The 19222-nt window shown below is 38.3% G+C and overlaps 1 protein-coding gene across 1 annotated transcript in view; it reads left to right on the plus strand.

Annotated features, from left to right (window-relative positions):
• Positions 1-19222, plus strand: part of FREM2 (FRAS1 related extracellular matrix 2) — a 117193-nt gene that overhangs the window by 71447 nt on the left and 26524 nt on the right. The window contains exons 7-12 of the mRNA XM_066571144.1: positions 10397-10546; positions 12468-12677; positions 12864-13061; positions 15069-15233; positions 15316-15498; positions 18885-19015. Of these exons, the coding sequence (XP_066427241.1) occupies positions 10397-10546; positions 12468-12677; positions 12864-13061; positions 15069-15233; positions 15316-15498; positions 18885-19015 (1037 nt within the window). The remainder of the gene's footprint in view (positions 1-10396; positions 10547-12467; positions 12678-12863; positions 13062-15068; positions 15234-15315; positions 15499-18884; positions 19016-19222) is intronic.

Below are 19222 nucleotides of genomic sequence, written 5' to 3' on the forward strand. Positions count from 1 at the left end.
TCTACTGATACGTATTTTTCATTGTTTGTTTTAATTAATCTTCTGCTTGACAGAGTTTCTTTGGACAAATGTAACTGTGTGTCATTAAGTGATGTCTCCAAGAACTGTGACTGGATTAACATTATGCATTGACTTTTCAGGCCAAACAACAGAAATAGCAAAGGTCAAAATTTAATAATACATAAGATCTTTCCTATGGAACTCAAGTCAGCACTAGCAACATTGCCTTATGTCCTCTGGCATTCAGTGCAAGTTAATTAGGAAACACTCACCTTCAGCACCTACCATCCAAGTCTTTTATTTTTAGAAAATGCCCTTAGGGTCTAACTAAAATGCCGTAGTTGCTATATAATCCTGCCAATAATAAAAGTAAGAGGCATGCTCTAGTGAACTACAGTGTATTCACTAAATTTTGGGCAACTGAAAAGTCTAATTGGGGATTATACAGTTGTGCTGTGCTGCCAAAGGAAAATCTGGGGAAAAAATTTTAGTATGTAGAACATGCACTGGTATATTTAGAAATTGTGAATGGTGATTTTCAGATTGGTGCTGCTATTGGGACATCTCCTAATGTGGAAGGGACTTTTCCTGATAGGTACTAAAGTTAGGTAGAAAAAAAGTAAAGGATTAAGTTGATGAAGTAAATAGCAGAAAAAACTTCATATTGAAACCCTGGATTTGAAGTTACACATGCCACTACAGTTAAGGCACTAGAAAGTAAAAACATGGATTGTTGGGGTCAGATGTAATAGCTATTAACTGTGAACCATGGAAGAAAAACATGCATAGGGAAAAGACCTATGTGAATCATCCACTTCTGGGGGGGGCACTAATCTCACTCGGTATTAGCCTCTATAACTTTAGACATCTGATTCAAATAGGCTATTACAGGATTCTTCTATAGTTATTGAAAAGAGATGCACTCCCAGGAAACATCCCATCCTAGGACAAGTATCTAAATTTTTGAGCCCAGTCACCAGGGATGACTGGTGCATCTGAATTCATTGATTTATGACAGTAGATATAAAACCTACCTTAGAAATTTAATTCGCAAATACAAAGTTGTAAGCACTACTGGGCATGAAGAACATGCCTATACTGCATGGAGAGCAGAGTTCAGCATAAAGCTCGTTTGAAGGAGGCACTTTACATAATAGATAAATATTATGCATCTAGGAAAAGGAAGATGAGGTTAATGTGCCCTTTTCATTCTCCTTGGACAGAGGAATCCTGGAATTCAGTCTAAAACCCATGAAAACACTCAGACCCTTCTGTTCCATGGAAGTGCCTTAATCCTCGGGCACTTAGCAACTAAGCTAGATCAGCCTGGAAGTGCTCTCTGTTTTTCCAGCTGAAGTGGTGACTCTGAAATCATTTCATAGAGAGAGAGAGAAAATGAGATCTAAGTCTTTTGTTAGTATTCATATGGGAATGAAGAGCCTGTAATTTGGTTCCAGCACTAGAAATGTTCATGTGTTGTATGCCACAAGTCTGATACAAAATGCTTTAACAAGGTTTGAGTCAAAGCTCTGCTTTTTCATTGTCCCAGTATTTTGACTGCTGTGCTAATTTAGACTCTCTTTTACTTGGTTTTATATTGTGGGCAAATTTAAAACTCAGTTTGTAATCACATTTGGAAACCTGAAGAGAAGAGGTGCAGTGAATGTAGAGCTGGAAGTTTGCACCTGAAGGGAAAATACTTACTTATTTTGTTATTTTGTGTACTGCACATTTTTTGTAAGTGGTTGTCTCCCCATGTGATTTTAATTCCATGCTACTGTATTTAGTGTTGCCATGAGAGCGCGCAGCCTTACAGCCAGGCTGACAAACAGTCCTTCTGCCTTAGTGGAATTGTTGAAGACTCATGCTGTTCACAGCAGGAAGTACATTAAATTCATTTCTTCCACTTCATTCACATTAGATGGGCAAGAAGCTGCTCAAACTTCTTCTTGACATTTCAACACCAAGGCTGGGAAAGCAAAGGACTCAGGTTTATGTTGGAGATCTGCTGACCATTATCTTTACACCTGATCAACAGAATCAATCACTCATGCCATCCACATCATAGAGGATAGCACTGTCTAGGAATATTTTACAGATGAGTAAACTGGATGATGGTATCCTAGTGTAGAAAGGGAATGTTAGAGGTCAAACAGAACAGATTAATTATTTAGTCTTCTGGAGATTTCTTTAAAACACTTGCTGTCACTTTCCTTACACTTAATTAAATTTTGAAATTCCCTAGACCACATTCTGGAAATTGGTACCCACTAACACTTTTCCAGCTTCCTTGGAGTAGTAGAGTATATTAATATTTATTATCAATAGCCTGAAAAGTCAGTACTGCAATGTTACGCTATAAATGTACGCTTTGCATTGGCTTCTAGCAAGCAGGCACTATGAACTAAATCTCAGGGTGTGTACTGAGCCAAATTTAAAGCTTACAATGAATAAGTGTTTTATTAGTAACATTGTTTATCAGAGGAACATCCTTATCTCACAAGGCAAGTTGGAATCTCCTTATTTCCATTGGTCTCCAAGGCAGACAAGTCAAATGTGCCTTTTTCTCTTTGCCAGTAGGTCTGTCAGATCTTAAACTTAACAGGAGGTTGATTAATCTTGGTAGTTGACATCTGCTAGTGCATTAGTCCAATTTTAATTACAATGTGTACACTACAGGCTGAACACTGTTATATTACAGACTAGAGTCATGATTTGGCCAACTATCCATCACCACTCTCTGGACATGTCTAAAATAGTGAACTAGTTCTTTTTTCCTATGCACATCCATCTCTGAATACTTTCTCCCTTTTGTGTTTTTATAATGCTTGTGAGTCTGATGCCTCTGGCACTTCTGTGCAGCTTTTAACTTCTTTTGTCCTCCCATTAAGTAAAATCTCTATATGACCCCTCCCCTTTCCCCAGCCTGTGGCAGGTGGCCAGGTTGGCAACTAATCAGGGGAAAAAGTGGATGACAGCCAGTTTATGACAAGTTATACTCCCAGTTTTCTTTACTAATAGCTTCTTATTATCACCAGTTCAACAGAGTAAAAAATGTTCAACCCATGATGATAGCCTTAGAGATTTCAGAAACTACCTGTTTACTCCCTATCACAGAAATAAATTAATGTCATGTCTTGCAGTAGGACATTCTGTAGAGTAACCAGGCACATCTATGATTTGCTTTCTTAGCATTATTTGTGGCTTACAGCTTATTATGTATGTGTGTCCCATTTTATAAGTATGTGTGTGTGAACTACAGATGTTGGATTAATCTCATTTTTATTCATCTGCTTAATAACTAGAAATGTAGTCCAACCTTGTGATCTGGGCTCCTTTGATAGGTGAGGAGGACAGAACATGATCTCCAGGCAGTACTTTGTCACATCTATTTCAGATGGCTCTTTCACAGTAGGGAATGGAGCACAAAGCTCTTCAGCCTTCACTGCTGTATGTTTTTAAATGGGTTGTTTATACGTCCAATGTTACACTTCTATGTGAATTGCAGCAATATTTTGAGGAGAGTGTTGAAATGCAGAAAGCTTTTAGTTTTTTACTCAAAGCACACAAAATAAGCGATAAGCAGAAGGCACAAGATTACATGAACTGTAGAAAAATTATGCCTTCTGTTAAATTTACAACAAGTTTAATGAAATGGTGTTATTATGTGAACTGGTATTGCACCCCAGAGCCTAATGCATTATTGGTTTATGACAGTTCACTCAAGAGTACATTAAACTGCTTTCTCCCTTGTGTCTTGCTGTAGCATATTGTGTTTTTGATGGCATTGGTCTTTGTACTGTAGATCTTGCATTTATTATAGACTGTTTAGAAATGAAGGAATGCCTAGCAAACTATTCTAAATTAATCATCTGTTCATTGTTGGATATGGTTGTAGGGAGTGAATTTAGTGACTGAGTGCTTTGCATGTTCAAGATTAGGATAATTGAGTTGAGTAGGATGTCTTGTTGCGTTCAGTTTTCCTAAGGCTTTTTCAATCATCTTCCTGACTCTGAATTTCCTCATACTGAGACTTTGTTCATAGTCTTTAAAGACCCAAAAGATACTGAACTCTGTAACCACAGTAGCCCATTGGGCTTTAATGCCATCGATTCTCCTTTTAAACGTGTAAATTTTTAAAAGATTAATTCAGTTATTATCTCTCTTCACTTCCAGGACACTCTTTTGTCTCTCACACAAATGGGATCAAAAGTCCAAGAGATAGTGTACAAGAAGTTTCAACATACAGCAGAGCATATTTTCTTGTGTGATAGCTCTGCTTTTGTGATCTGATAAGTCTGGCTGTTCTATTTTCACTTCTGCTCTGTCTTCACTGCCAAGTCCCATCCTCAACATTAGCTCTGGTTAAGGGATATCTTGCATGCTTTTCTTCTACAGCCTCGGTGAGCTAAATATGTTCTGATTGTATGTGGGCAGAAGAGCCTATAAGAAATTGTGTCCACTGGTTAAGCAAACTCAACGTAACCAGCATTGTGACTGAATAGTAAAAGTGCAAAAATCTAAAGTCAGCTCAGCCAGAAATGGCTGCATACTATATCTTTACCTGGCTGCATACTGTATCTTTACCTGATTTCTAAAATGCTGCTGAACTTCTCATATCATTTCTGTTTGTAGCTTTCATTTTTTTACCTGATGTTTGAATCACTGACTGTAAGCACCTTCAAGCTTGGCCTCTTTGTGAAAAGCCTTGTGTGTGGTATATTTAAGTGCTACTGCCAAGGCTTTCCACTTATCTGTCTGCCTCTGTTTCATCAGTTTGTTGAGAATTTGTTACCAATCCCCTTTCCCAGGCTTGTTATATAAATGTAATCTAATTAATTTTAGAAATAGAGCATGTAGAAGATTCTGAGTTGGTTTCATGCTCTGTGGGAGGTATAGCCAGTAGAAGAAAGGTATGTGAAATTCAGATGGTTGCTGCAGGCAATATAATCATGGTTGGGTGTGTCCCCAGATTCCAGTGTCTGTTTCTTCATCTGTTAGTCTTTATATTTTTATTTCCATTGGTAAATAAGGCAATTATCTGCATTATGGAATGGTTTAGGCGAGTGATTGGAACTTGATGTACTTACAGCAGGAAAATCTTCTGGCCCTGTCCTCAGACTGAACATAGGAAAAACTCCTCCAAAATGTGTAGTAGTTCCAGTGATATCAAGGCCTGTAGGTCACACCCTGAAGGGTGTGGAGAATCATAACAATACTACTCTACTAATAAATATTTTCAGGTATATGTTAGTTCACTGATATATTAATTTGGTGTTTCAGAAAGGTAACAATGTTTCTTAGCAAACCAGCAAAGGTAAATTAATTGTCTCAAGGGAAGGTCACTTATTAGAGTGAACTGCACACATTAGCCTTTCTCCTAACATGCCATTTGCAGCTGGGAAACAATTTAAGAGTGCTCATTACTGTCTTGTACATAACAATTGACTAATTCTTGAAAAATTAATTTTTACTTTAAAGGCGCACATCCTCAACAAGTTAAGCTACAGCTTGTCCTCATGCTTTCAAGTATCTTTATTCTCCATTGTTCAGGAATGCTCGTAGCTCATCGAGCTGTTACTGCACCATTTATCATCAGCAGCCTGACATTAAGCAAAATCAGAATCAGCTCTGTTCTCCAGGCTGCAAAGCACACTGCAGGCTGTCAAGAAGGAAGGTACAGGTGACCAAAGATGGTGTGTCACTTTAGCCATCTGACTGCCATCCTCACTCTTGCAGCTAGAGCTGTAGTCTGCTTCCTTTAGCATGCTAGTTTGCTCACATTTGAGTTTTGCTTATTGATGTAGCAGAGAGTTTAAATATGGACTCCAAGCCTGCCAGGCAGGTGCTGCTTTGTGATGGTACTGTGTCTAGAGAAACTGAAGCATGGATGCACTTTAACATAAAGGGTGAGTTAAAATGGAAAGTGTTATGTTAAATTAGTGTGTATCATAAATTAATTAAATGGGAATCATATATAATGTTGTTCATAGCAGTTGCTGCTTCACACCATGTTACTCTACTGAAATTGCTAGTTTAATTTGCATAAAGTGAGAATAATTAAGTGATGAGCCAGTGTAATCAATGTATAGCACTGCCATTGTGAATTAAAAAAGAAATGGCAATTTCCTTACAAAAACAAAGTATCTTTGGTAAAGATGGTAATAATTTGAATCCGTCCTATTACCTGTTACAGGGTTTGCAGAATTGTTTTAAAAAACCTCTTTAAGTCAATAGACAGAAATGGTCTGTTGAGACAAATAGAAAAGCAGACATTATTTGCTTAAGATAATGTCTGTGGCAATTTGGCTGAAACTAGCAATTTTGATTCTTAGGGGAATTTACTTTTTGATTGGAAAAGTCATGACAACACTACTAAGAAGATGAAAGCTGTTAAGGATTGCAACATATGAATTTGAAAATAATCTGTTTTTACCACATCAAATAAAAAGCTACTGGCATTTGCACAATAGGTACCTGCTACAGAATTGAGCTTTGACTGTAATCTTGACCCCTGCTTCTACAACATTCAGTGAAAATAAATGACTTGGCAAATTAAATTCATTGTGCTAAATGCAATCTCAGTTGCTTGCATAGTTTCAAGTGTGTGTAAATAGCTGCAGAATGGTGCTACCTAGTTTCAGATTTTAAAGTCCTCTTTGATATGGTTTTAATATAAAGCTTTTGTAATGGATGGTTTCTCTGGGCTTTTCTTTCACTGCTATTAACATTCAAATATGAGAGAGATTTCAGAAGGTGACCTTTAATGCTATGAAGCAGTAAAAAACACTCATGCCTTCTTACGTTTAATGAACTCTCATTCTTAAGTGGTCTACCTACAACTCGCACACTTCATGTTTGTAACATTGGAATCTGTCACGTTAGAGACTCATCACATCAGTCCTTTAATGCCAGCTTTGATCCTGAAATGCAGGTAGCCATTGTCTAGGGATGGATGCGTTGCCTGAGTATGAGCCAGATCAGGTCCAGCCAAGTCTGGCCATGTTTGTCTGGTTTTGTGCCCAAGTTAATTAGCTGTGCCAGCCATCAGGGCTCCTTACTTTGGATTCAGCATGGCCCTAGCATGTCCAGACTGTACCAGAACAGGCTTGTAGGCTTGCAAAGCCTGGTTTGCACCTTCTGCACTACCACAGCAGACTACTGTTAGCTCTGGCAACTCACAATGTTAACATCATAGCCTTGTTTGTACTGTTCATGGGAAGAAGGAGAGCAAAAGGAATAAATAGTCTTAACCCTAGAAAAGATGAGCCATAAGTTCATTTGTAAAGACTGCTTCTCCTGGTTCCACTATCTGAATATGTTGGACTGCCATGTATGTTTCCTTCCATTATTTCTTTCCTCCTGAAAGTGTATATATATGTGTGTGTGTGTGTGCATCACTGGCAGCATGTATCACTGAAATTCACTTTAGTTTTAAGCCTTATCAAGATGTCAGCATGAAAGAGTCTGTTCTTTTGTGTTTGTCCTAAATATACTGCCAAAAGGATTTTTTTATAAACAACCTACTCTTTCGCAATGCCTCCCTAAAGCAGTTTATAAGAACATAATTTTAAAAAGTAAAGCCTCTTTGGAAATAAACATTTTTGTGCTATCACACTGATTTGATGATGTGCTTTCAAAGTTAGATGTGTTCCTAACAACATGAGAAGTGTGTTTGTTTTCCTGCTTGATGACTGACAAGTGCTGTAGTTGAGATACGCCTTTGACTCTCAAAGTACAAGGACAACGCAAAGTTTTCATTTCTGTGCCAAGAAACCTGGGACTAAAGCTCCTAACCTTTCTGCTCTGATTACTGTAACTTCATGCCAGTGAAGTCTGTGGGTCTGAACAAAAAAACCCTTAGAAAACTTCCTCTTATTTCTCTAAGAGAAACCATTAAATTTGCAGTAGTCTCTCTTCAGAGTGATTACTAGATTAAAGGTCTGCTGTAAGTGAGCCTGCAGTCATTGAGCAGAGTGTTTTCCAGACATGACCTGAGACAGACAATGCTTTCCCTGTTAGGAGCTTGGCTTTGCTCCTTCCCCTGGGGAGCTACTAACACAGCTTACAGGAAATGAATTTAGAAAACATTTGTAAGGATTTGTTTCCTAGGATGGGTAACCATGCAGAATGTGTCTTTCATTGAACATACATACCTCAAAAAGTGTGAAAAACTCACTCTGAAATACAAGGCAAGCTAGCTGAGGGCTTATATATTTTTTTGTTTGGCTGTGACTACAGGAATGAATAGTATGTGAGGATACTTCTTCAGCAGCAGTAAAGCAAGTGTTAGGATAATGCTGTAAAAAACAAACAATATTTTATTTTATGCCTTCCATCTAGTTTAAGGCAGATGATGTAAGTTCCCTATGTAGCCAGTAAGTAGAAGGGAATGCTTCCACACCTCCTCAGATTTTCAGGTCGTAGTGAGTGAGCCATTCTGCCTGTCCTCCTGTATGCTCATTGTGCTGGGAAACCTGCAGTGGCCTATCTTTGTCCTTGCAAACTGAGAGCAAGCAGGCTCCATGTGAGTACCTCTCACTAAAGTGCTTAAAATGAGGTTCAGCCAAGTCCAGATCAAGTTCCAGAAGCATTGGGACATAAAAACACGATTAGGCTTAGGAAAGTGTGCTGAACCCTAAGCATACCTGTTTAAGAAATGACATGTATTAGAATTGATAATTTTTTAACTGCCTTTATCTAACTATTGGCACGTTAATAACCATTTGGTCTTAGTATGTATTCTGTATTTTTATTGGCTAGAGGCTGAGGAAGTCTTTGTCCATCTTAAGAATTTAGAAGAACATTTTATGTCTGAAATTACACATTGCTTTGCAGATCTAATATCTAGTGCTTCAGTACCCCTGTAAGGAGAACTCTCATCAAAGTTAATAGTAGTTACACAAAAGGTAGAGTGTGTATCCTTTTAATGTTCACCCATTAAAAATGTTTCAGATAAGAGCTTCACAGTTCCAAGTGTAAAAACAGCTACTGACAAGCCAGCCTCTATGGGCAAATAAAGTAAAATCGATGTGTGTCTGCCTGTGCACACAAATACACTCATCTTTAAGTACATATACTCTTGAATTAAAAAAAAGAAAATGGAACTGACAACATTTTCATTTTCTAAAGTTAGACTTCTTCCAAGTTTGTCTTTCATCCTGCAAAGGCTGATGACTTTGATAATGCTCGAACAGGTCTACGAATCTGCACCATTTCTCAGTAAATACATTCAGTTCCATTAATTTGTTGCATGATTTCAGTTTTAGCAGATAAGTAGGGAGGCAGCTGCAGTTTTTCATTGATGAGGAATATTCAAGGATTTCTTTTTTTGCTGCTCATAGAGCACTGAGCAATTGCTGTGATCTTTGCCGACTGAATTCAAGTTGGCTGTATGCTGCATGGTATTTCAAACACATTTGTGATACTGTAGCCTCATGATGCTGATAAATTCTCACAAGACAGCATAAGAAATTTGTGACGAAGTGCAAGGAGAACTTGGGTAGGTCTTTCTGTGCTTGCTGTGATTTCTGCTGTGCAGTGGGAAAGCTGAGGCACTGGCTGTGCGTGATTAATCTTGCATGTTTGAAACAGGAGTGGAAAGAATAGAAAAGAGGAGATGATATACATCCAGGATGAAGCTGGGTTATGTTTTTAAGGCTCTTTACTTTGTGAAATTACTGTGGGTAGGAAAATTGGAAAAGGGAGGAAAAAATGAAGCCAAACAATGTGTCTATTAAGTAGAATAGCTCTTAATCTCCTTTGCTTTTTGTTCTTCTTTCTTATGAACTGTGGAGCTTTAATATTAAGATAAAGCCTGTTCACATTTCAGTTTACATGAAATAAGATTGATTTTGTTTTAAATGCTAGATGTGGGAGAACTAAAATTAAGTATTTGAGCCTTTAGTTAGCTGGAAAACGTTACCAAGAGTAGCTCCATGTCGTGTTCCAGTCTGGTTTTAGCAACAGGAATCTGTGAGAACATTCAAGTTAAAGTTTTCTTATCTGTACTCACCTTCAGAAGTTTGCAGCGAAGTGAAAAATGCAAGGAATTTTCTGGCTTGTGCATAGGACTTAACTAAAACAAGTTTAATGAGATACCACATTTGGTTTTGTACGCAGATTCATATAAGCTGACGCAAAAAGTTGAAAATTTAGGAGGCAAGAAAAAGAGCACAGTGCTGATATAACAATTGCTATCTAAAACCATACAAACTAATACTTGAAAAGAAGCCAAAAATAGCTAGAAGAATTCTAAACCTTGAAAAAAGAAGCTTTATTTCTCTTACTGAGATGAGCAAAGTGCTCTCCATTGTTTAAGGTGGATTTTATGGTCTCTTGTTAACTTCAGTGTAAGGTAAAGAAGCATTTATGGACATTATTCCTCTTTCATCAGAACCAGCATTCTACTTTGGAAATGATGAATACTATGTTGATGAGAGTGCTGGCTACATTGAGGTCCGTGTCTGGAGGACTGGAACTGATCTGTCCAAAGCCGCCTCTGTCACGGTGAGGTCGCGCAAGTCTGAGCCCGTAACTGCAGAGGGTGAGTTATTGCTTCCCTCCCATTTCACACTGCTGCTACTCTGCACATGCTGCTACACACTGCTGGCACATGCTGCTACATCTCACAAGTGCTGTTCAGCTGGTCTTGGTACAGCTTCAACCACATAAAATGAAAATTGTACGTGTCTTGCGCTTAGCAGATCTCTTCTTCTTAGAGTAAATTAAGTGGTTACAGAATTTCAGAGAAGCAGGAGTAAGAGCTACTGTGAAGTATAGCACAAAGAGAAATGCCTTTAAATCCTCATATAAAGACTGCTACAAAGGCAGTTGGTTGCTGCCTCAAGAGCATACTCTGGGCACAGTTATGATCACTGGCAGCGTGCTGAGTTTGCTTCTCTCATTTTTACTGTAGGCAAGGAGAAATTATTACCTAGTATCCTATTCAGGTGCAGGATTGCTTCAGCTGTGTGCTTCTTGGATCCTTTGACAGAACTTTTGTCAGCAAAATCAAGTGTTAGCACACTCTATTTTTTTCACAAAACATACATAATGTTTAAACTAGGATATTCATATAGAGGCAGCATAAAAATTATCTTCCTTAGATGCTTATCCTGAGTCTAACTTTACTGTTATTTCAGGAATATCTAAACATAATATATATGTATGGTGTATGCATAACACAATATACATAACATAGATATATTTTTCTTATGAAAAAGAAAATTATTACTTCTGAAAAAATACATGATTGCTTCAGTTCTGAACTTGCTTTTATGATCTGATGTCTTTATCAAATCTTGAATATTTAAGTTATTTTATTTCTGGTAAAAAAAATATCTTTCTTTACATTAATGATCTTCATTCATGTTGCCAGGACCTCTAGGATTAAAAGCTGGGAATGTCTCAGCTCTTGATCTCTCTAGTCTGTTGGTCACAGCATGAAAGCTCTGACATGGCTGGCTGGCTGCCTGTAAAACTATGAACCTGGTTCTTTGCCTTACACAGTACAGCAGTGGATCTGCTGCTCTGAGCTCTCAGTCCTGGAGTCCTGCCTTAGAGGCTTAACTCTAGGGGAGTACAACAGTAGAGCTGTTAGGCAAGTGCCCATCTGATGATGGCCTTAAATCTGGCCAAATTTTGTCAAATTCACAGAATTCCAAGCCTGATTTCCATTTCAACTTAAGTGTTTCCCCCAAATCTTTGTTTCAAGAGCTCTGCTGTTTATTCTCCCCAAAACCTCACGTTAAAACTGAGTCCTTTCCTAAAGTCCTGGATACCTTTAATGCCTTGGTTCCAAGACAGTGTCTTGTTTTAGTCAATATCTTGTTTTGTTTGCCATCTTCTTATTGACATGCTATGAATTGGTTTGATTTGCTTAAAAGAAAGCAAACCCAGATCAATCTTCCTTTACAAGTAAGGTGACCAACCTCACCTGATATGTTCTGATAAGAATTTTACTTGTTTGTTTTCCATTCATTCTGTTTTACACAAGTCCTCTGAACAACAGTTCTTCCCCAGTCAGTTCACTGGCCTTGTCTTCTTTCCTTTTTACGTTAATCTTAAAACTTCCATCTTTGTTACAAAATAGTATGAAATTTCTTTCCAAAAGACTTTGTTTCATCTCCAGAGTCTCTCTCAAAGCTTTTTGCTTACTTTCATTTCTCACTTCAAGCAAATTTCATTATTTTTTCTGGAAAAGAACTGTTGGTTTACAACAGAACAGAATCAGCTTCACTTTGTGGCTCAAATCATCATTAAACAAAAAGTTAATAAATATTGACTTATTCTATTGTGTAGTCCCACTTAAATACCAAAAGACAGTTTTGCTTTACATGAATGCCAGAATTGGCAAATACTAAAGTTATAAAGGAAAAATATTTACCTACAGTTAACTGCCTAATGATAGATATTTTTATTTGTAATTATATGTAATGCTATTTTTATCTCTTTTCCTTTGGTAGCTGGAGTAGATTATGTAGGCATCAGTCGTAACCTGGATTTTTCCCCTGGAGTCAATATGCAGACATTTCGTGTGATAATTCTGGATGATCTTGGACAGCCGGTGTTAGAAGGAACAGAGAAGTTTGAGCTTGTGCTAAGGATGCCCATGAATGCTGCCCTTGGAGAACCCAGCAAGACCACCATCTTCATCAATGACTCAGTGTCTGATTGTGAGTAATTTTTTTTTTTTTTACTTTTTCATATTTTGGAGATGATGTGTTAAGTCATTTGCTATCTGGCTGCTTGTTTTCTATATCTGGTGCAGTGTGGCATAAGTAAATGTGAAATGATGGAGGGAAGATATGATAACTTCTGCAGTTATATTTTACATGTGCTTGCTATGTTTTTCTGCCCAGTGCCAAAGATGCAGTTTAAGGAATCTGTGTATGTAGCCAATGAAAATGATGGGCAGGTTTCTGCCATGATATATAGGAGTGGGGATATCCGATACACATCCACTGTGAGATGCTATACAAGGCAAGCTTCAGCTCAGGTTATGATGGACTTCGAAGAACGACCTAATACTGACAGTTCCATCATCACATTCCTTCCTGGTAAGTTCTTGATCTTATTTTAGAAGCCTTTAGTCTACCATGTCTTCTTTTTCTTTGCTTTCCTTTGCTTTGTTTGTTTTGTTGTGTTTTAATTGTATCTTCTCATAAAGTAGTGTCAAAAGTATCACTCTAGAAAACAAAGGTTTGGATTTTTTCATACACAATGGGATGATGTTACCTTTATTTTCTTCACTTCTAACTTAGAGCAATAATCACTAAAAACCAAAAGAGTATATCTTCATTTAGGTTCAGCCTGAGTGCCAGAATCTTTTTGATAGCAAAAGCAGGTTTGGCATAGCACAGTAGAAGCACAGATCTGCTGTCAGAAAGGAAACTTTAGAAGTTCTGCTCTTTGTTAAGCAGATTTCTGGCAAATACATTTGATGTGCACTGAAATGAGCAATAGATCTTTCAACAGGTATATAGCTTCCTAATTCCTGTTTGAATTTTTTTCTCCCACCAAGGCTTTACTAAGACCGCCCACGAATATCAGGTACTTAATATCCCACATTTCATGAGAGATGAAATGCAAATAAATCAAATATTACTATGTTGAAAGAATATTGCCTAATTCTTTCTACATGTGCAGGAGGCAGTTTGGTCTTCTAGCCTTTGAAGTTTACACGCATGTGATATTTTTTACAAGTCTTAAACAAGTTCTGTCCTCAGCATTAAATCCTTGGTAAATCCTTATCACAGAAATTACAACCTTTGTACTTCTGTAGACATGTATCACTTGAAAAAGTGAGTGGTTCACTCTGTCTTTATTTAGGGCTGGCCTCAACTTTCCATGCTGTCCTGTACTCTAGACCTTTGCTATTGCTTCTGTGCAACCAGGAAAGAGTCCAGCTAGTAAGAATTAATGGATCTTGGCCACTTAGATGTGACTTTTCTCTTTTCTTTAGTGTTGCCCTACCATTTCTCTGTAAAGACAAGTAACAAAGAGGTCTACTAGAATTATATTTTGACTCTGCATATTAAACGTGCAAGGCATGTTTAATATGCAGCAGTTTCATTCCAGTTTTCACATTTTCCATGTAACAATAAGCAGGGTAAATATTTTGCATTTTTTTTCTCCTTAAGGGATAATTGATTTTCTATAGTGAGGGGAAAAGGCAAACTCAGAAAATGAACACAGTCAGCATTCTGCTCTGGTTCTTCATCTTGAAGAGCCTTGATCTTCTTTGCATGTGTAATGATGAAAAAATACAGTAAATTGACCTCATCTCTCTCCTGCTGTACTCTTCCTTTTGTCGGGGACGTAAGAGTCAGTCCCATGAGGAAGAGCCCACCAAGTCATGCTGGGTGCCAGACACTGAACACCATTCAGAGGTCTTGCTGCTTGTGTAAAAGACATAAGAAAAGATGTTGAAGTTTCTGAACATCTAGTAAGTCAGGGCACATTAATGTGTGAGTGCGAAATTGAGAGGTTTGATTCTCCAAAGCATTTTTAAGGCAATGTTCCCTGTCACTTGAAATGAGTGGAAGTTCAAAAGACTTTAAAGTTAAACAGAATAGTATAAGTGAAGGTCCAAACAGTTGGAGGGTGACCATTCAAAAGAGACTTGAAATATAAAATTCAGGACAAAATTGCCATTAGTATTAATAATGGTAATTAGTAATTACTATTACCATTAGAAAGGTTTTATTTTTCTGTTTCCTTGTGCAAGTATTTATTTTTTTTAAGTGGACTCTGTTGAAGAATCACTGAGAAGGAGCATTTTCTTCTTAGGTAAAACAAAAGAACTAATACATGTAAAGTGGACATACCAAATAACTTGTCTTACAGAAGTCCTAAAATGGGGGATTCCACTTTAAATGAGTTTCCATAGAAAGGTAATGATTGCTAATTCTGCTTTCACTGCTGTCATTGCTCATTAACTTGTATGGTGTCAAGGTGTATGCCTTGGCCAGCAGGATTCAGGTGCCTTGGGCTTGGAGAGAAGTGCTGTATTGGAGCAAAGAACATCTAAGTTCTGCCTGATACTAGCTTCAGAATGATTGCAGGTGAAACTGAGAAGCCTTGCAAGCTGGTGCTTATGGATGATACTTTCCATGAGGAGGAGGAAGAACTACGCCTGGTTCTTGGCACTCCAAGAAGTGACTCTTCCTTTGGTGCCTCTATTGGCGAGCAAAACGAGACGCTGATAAAGATTCGGGATGACGCAGACAGTAAGAGAATAGCTTATTGTTACTGGCTTTTGGAAGCCCATTTGCATGCTCTAAAATATTTTTTTTTTCCTTCTAATGACAGAGGCTATCATTAAGTTTGGTGAGACCAAATTTAGTGTGAGTGAACCAAAGGACACAAGGCAAGTAGCAATTGTGAAAATCCCGGTGCTTCGTCTGGGAGACACTTCCAAAGTTTCTGTTGTGAGAGTTCATACAAAGGATGGATCTGCTACTTCTGGAGAAGACTATCACCCTATATCAGAAGGTAGGATCATACTTATCAGATCCAGCTATTTGTTTTCATTCATGACTCTAACATAATTTTTTAAAAATGAAATAACTTTGGGATTAGAATACTTTGCAACCACATCCCAAAATGCATTTTCCTATTCAGTGTGGACAAAGTAAATTTGAACAGGAATACAACATCCTCTGTGGTAAACACCAGCCAGTTGCTGTTGGTATACTAATTATCAGTGAAGATATTTACAAATATCTTCTTTGAAAACATCTGTACTCCTTTGACAACATCTGTAGCTCAAGAAATTGTGGAAGACGTGGGACTTAAACCTTAGTTATATTTGCAGAGTGTAATAATATTACTCTGAAGGAACATCTACTTATAGGATATGATTGTGTGGGTGTTTCTTGAGCAATTCATTAAGATAATGGAATTTGCTGTATGTAGGAATTAATGTATATTTCTTTTTATTTTTCTATGTTCTTAATAATAAAACTTTCCTTCTGCATTTCTGAATTCACTGCCTTCTGCTCCACACTACTAATGAATGAGGAGAGAAGTTGTACAACAGAATGAGAAATTTCTTAGCTGATAAACTTCTTTCCATTAATAGCCCACCTACCTGCTTTAGGCAATGACTAATGGACTTTGTAGCATCATGATTTTCTTTTTCTTTTAAAGTTTATGATAATACATGATAGTGCTCTGTGTTTTAAGATTAATCATTCTTTGCTGGAGTGTTTTCATAGTTTTGGATAACCTATTTTGGCATCCAGTCCAGCTGGAATATATAACTTACCTTTGAACATCCAGCAACAACATTGCGCTATATCTTCAAATTCCATAGCAGTGGCATTTCCCACTAGTGAGATCTGAAGAGGCAATTTATTAGCCACAAGAAAGTCATCAACCCAGAGCTTGCTAATTCCAGTTACTTCGCTCCTGCATTTAGAATTTTGGTCTTTCCCCCTGAAAACCACAGGAACTTTTAGTGTCAGCTGATACTTATCCTATATGCACATTACCTGTAGGCATTGTCTTGCTTGTATTCACCCTGCTGTGCACCAGCAGCACACGGGAACAAGGTTTTCATGAGAAATCTACTACTGCAGAGCAAGAGGCTCTCAGCCTCTGCCCCCAGGCCCTTGAGAAAGGTCTGTGATGTGCAGAATTTCCCCACAAGTTTCAGAATACCGGTGGGTTTAGGGAACCTGCATATTCAGCCATAGGTACAAGACCCACATCACTAATAGGGTTTTCTGAAGGAAGTGTGGCAAACTGAAAATCAGTAAAATTCTTCGGTGTCACACAGCTAGAGAGTTCATATGTTTATTACCAAAAAGAGTATTTCCCTGGCTTAATAATGCTTGGGATTGGAAGGATCATTAGATCAGTTAATCAGCCTCACTGTGGATTGCAAAATTCTCCCAGTTTTCCCAAATTATTTCTGTATTGATCCAAATAACTTTTGTTGGAGAAAATATATCCTTTAGAGAGGGCATCTGGTCCCAGTTTGAAGGCTTTGGAGAGGAAGAGTGTTTCTTAGCATTTGGCTTCACTGATCAGTCTCTATCACCTAACTGTGCCTTATTTCCCATATAGATTTCAGCTTTAATGCACTACTGCTTTTTGTGCCTGTTCCTTTAGAGTGCAGAGGTCTTTATCACCTGGTATATTTTGATTATGGTGGTGTTTCTATATCCCAGTGAGAACATCACTGTCTGCAAGTTCTTGTGGTCTTAAGTTTCTCTCCGTTATTTCTGTACATCTTCAAAGTGAATTTGACATCCTTTAAAAATCAAAATACTAGAAATGCACTTATTATTTTGGTTATTATCACTCTCATCCTTTCCAGGCACAAATGTTAAATAGTTTCTGTACTTTTTATTTCTTTAGTCGTTAATACAGTCAAGGATAATAGTACTCCCTAACTCAGTGTGGTGGGTTGATCTTGGCTGGACAGTAAGTGCCCACCAAAGCTGTTCTATGACTCCCCCTCCTCAGCTACAGAGGAGAAAATATGACAGAAGGCTCATGGGTTGAGATAAGAAGAGGGAGACATCACTCACCAATTATCAGCATGGGGAATATTAGTTTCATTTTTTTTATTAATCAAACCAGAGCACAGTGATTAGAAATAAGACATTCCTTCCACCCCTCCCTTCTTCTTGGGGTAGCTTCCCTCCCACATTCCTTAGCTCTGACTGCCTTGAGGGAATGGGGGTTGCAATCTGATTACCACATGTTATGTCTGATGCTTCTTCCTCCTCACACTCTTCCCTATTCCAGCATGAGGTCACACCCACTGGAAACAGTTCTTCAAAAACTACACTATGGGTCCTTCCTTTGGTCTGCAGTTCTTCATGAACTGGTCCAGTGTGGGTCCTCACAAGGTCACAAGGGCTGCCAGCAGACCTGCTCCACTGTGGGCTCTTCTTTCCTGGGGCCACAGGAGCCTGCTCCACTGCAGGCTTCCCCCAGGGTCCCAGCCTCCTTTGGGCATCCACCTGCTTGATCATGGGTCCTCCACGGGTTGCAGGTGGATCTCTGCTCCACTATGGGCCCCCATGGGCTACAGGGCACATCCTGCATCACCAGGCTCTGCACCAGGGGCTGCAGGGGAATCTCTGCTCTGGCTTCTGGAGCATCTCCTGCCCCTCCTTCTCCACTGAGCTTGGTGCCTGCAGAGGGATTTCTCACATATTCCCACTCCTCTTTCCCAGCTGCTGTGGTTCAGCAGTTTTTTCCCTTCTTTAATCTGTTATCCCAGAGGCACTACCACTGACACTGCTGAGCTCAGCCTTGACCAGCAGTGGGTCCGTCCTGGAGCCAGCTGGCATTTTCAGATATGGAGGATGCTTCTGGCAGCTGCTTGCAGAATTCACCCCTATAGCTCCCCACTACCAAAGCCTTGCCACGCAAACCAAATACAATCAGCTAAGGTTGAGCTTTTTATCACCATGACTTACTAAGTTTTTTCAGAGACAATGATTTTCAAAATACAATGCTCTTGTGGGGCTGCAGCTTTGTTCCTTATTTTTGTTATATACCATTGTATTTATTACATTTTGTTGAGTACCATTTATTTAGAATTCTTCAGTCTTTTGGTCATTCATATAGGTTACCAACATTTTTGTAATTAGTCACAGATAATTTTCAAAACATTAAGATCCATTAGACTAAATCTTGAGCTTTGCAAATCTCTTGATTTATGTCTCATTTTCAGTGATTTCTACCTGTGTCCACTGCTATTCATTATTATTATTATTTGTGGCATCAAACAGGTTATACTAAATTTGCAAACATCTGTAATTTGAAAAGTGAGTATAACTGCCATCTCTTATGGCTGGGCCTAGAATCACAGGTTGTTATGATCAACAGGTTTATTTTTAAGTGTCTCATGTTTTCAGAAATTGAGTTCAAGGAGGGTGAAACACAGCACTTTGTGGAGATTGAAGTTCTTTTTGATGGAGTGAGGGAGATGAGAGAAGCTTTCACTGTCCACCTGAAGCCTGATGAGAACATGGTTGCAGAAATACAGGTAACAAGTTCATGCAAAGTCCTGAACAACAAAATCTGGTAAACAGACCTCTTACTTACTTTCTGGCTCATCGTTTTCCTCTTCTTTTATTCACACCATCTTGGTTTGTATATTAAAAGACAAAAAGAACATCGCAGCTGTCACAGTAACACCTAAACAAAACAGTTTGTTGTCAAGGCAATGATGTTGATGGGGTCACAGAGTCAA

Source organism: Molothrus aeneus, chromosome 2 (genome assembly GCF_037042795.1).
Source record: "Molothrus aeneus isolate 106 chromosome 2, BPBGC_Maene_1.0, whole genome shotgun sequence".
Lineage (NCBI taxonomy): Eukaryota > Metazoa > Chordata > Aves > Passeriformes > Icteridae > Molothrus > Molothrus aeneus.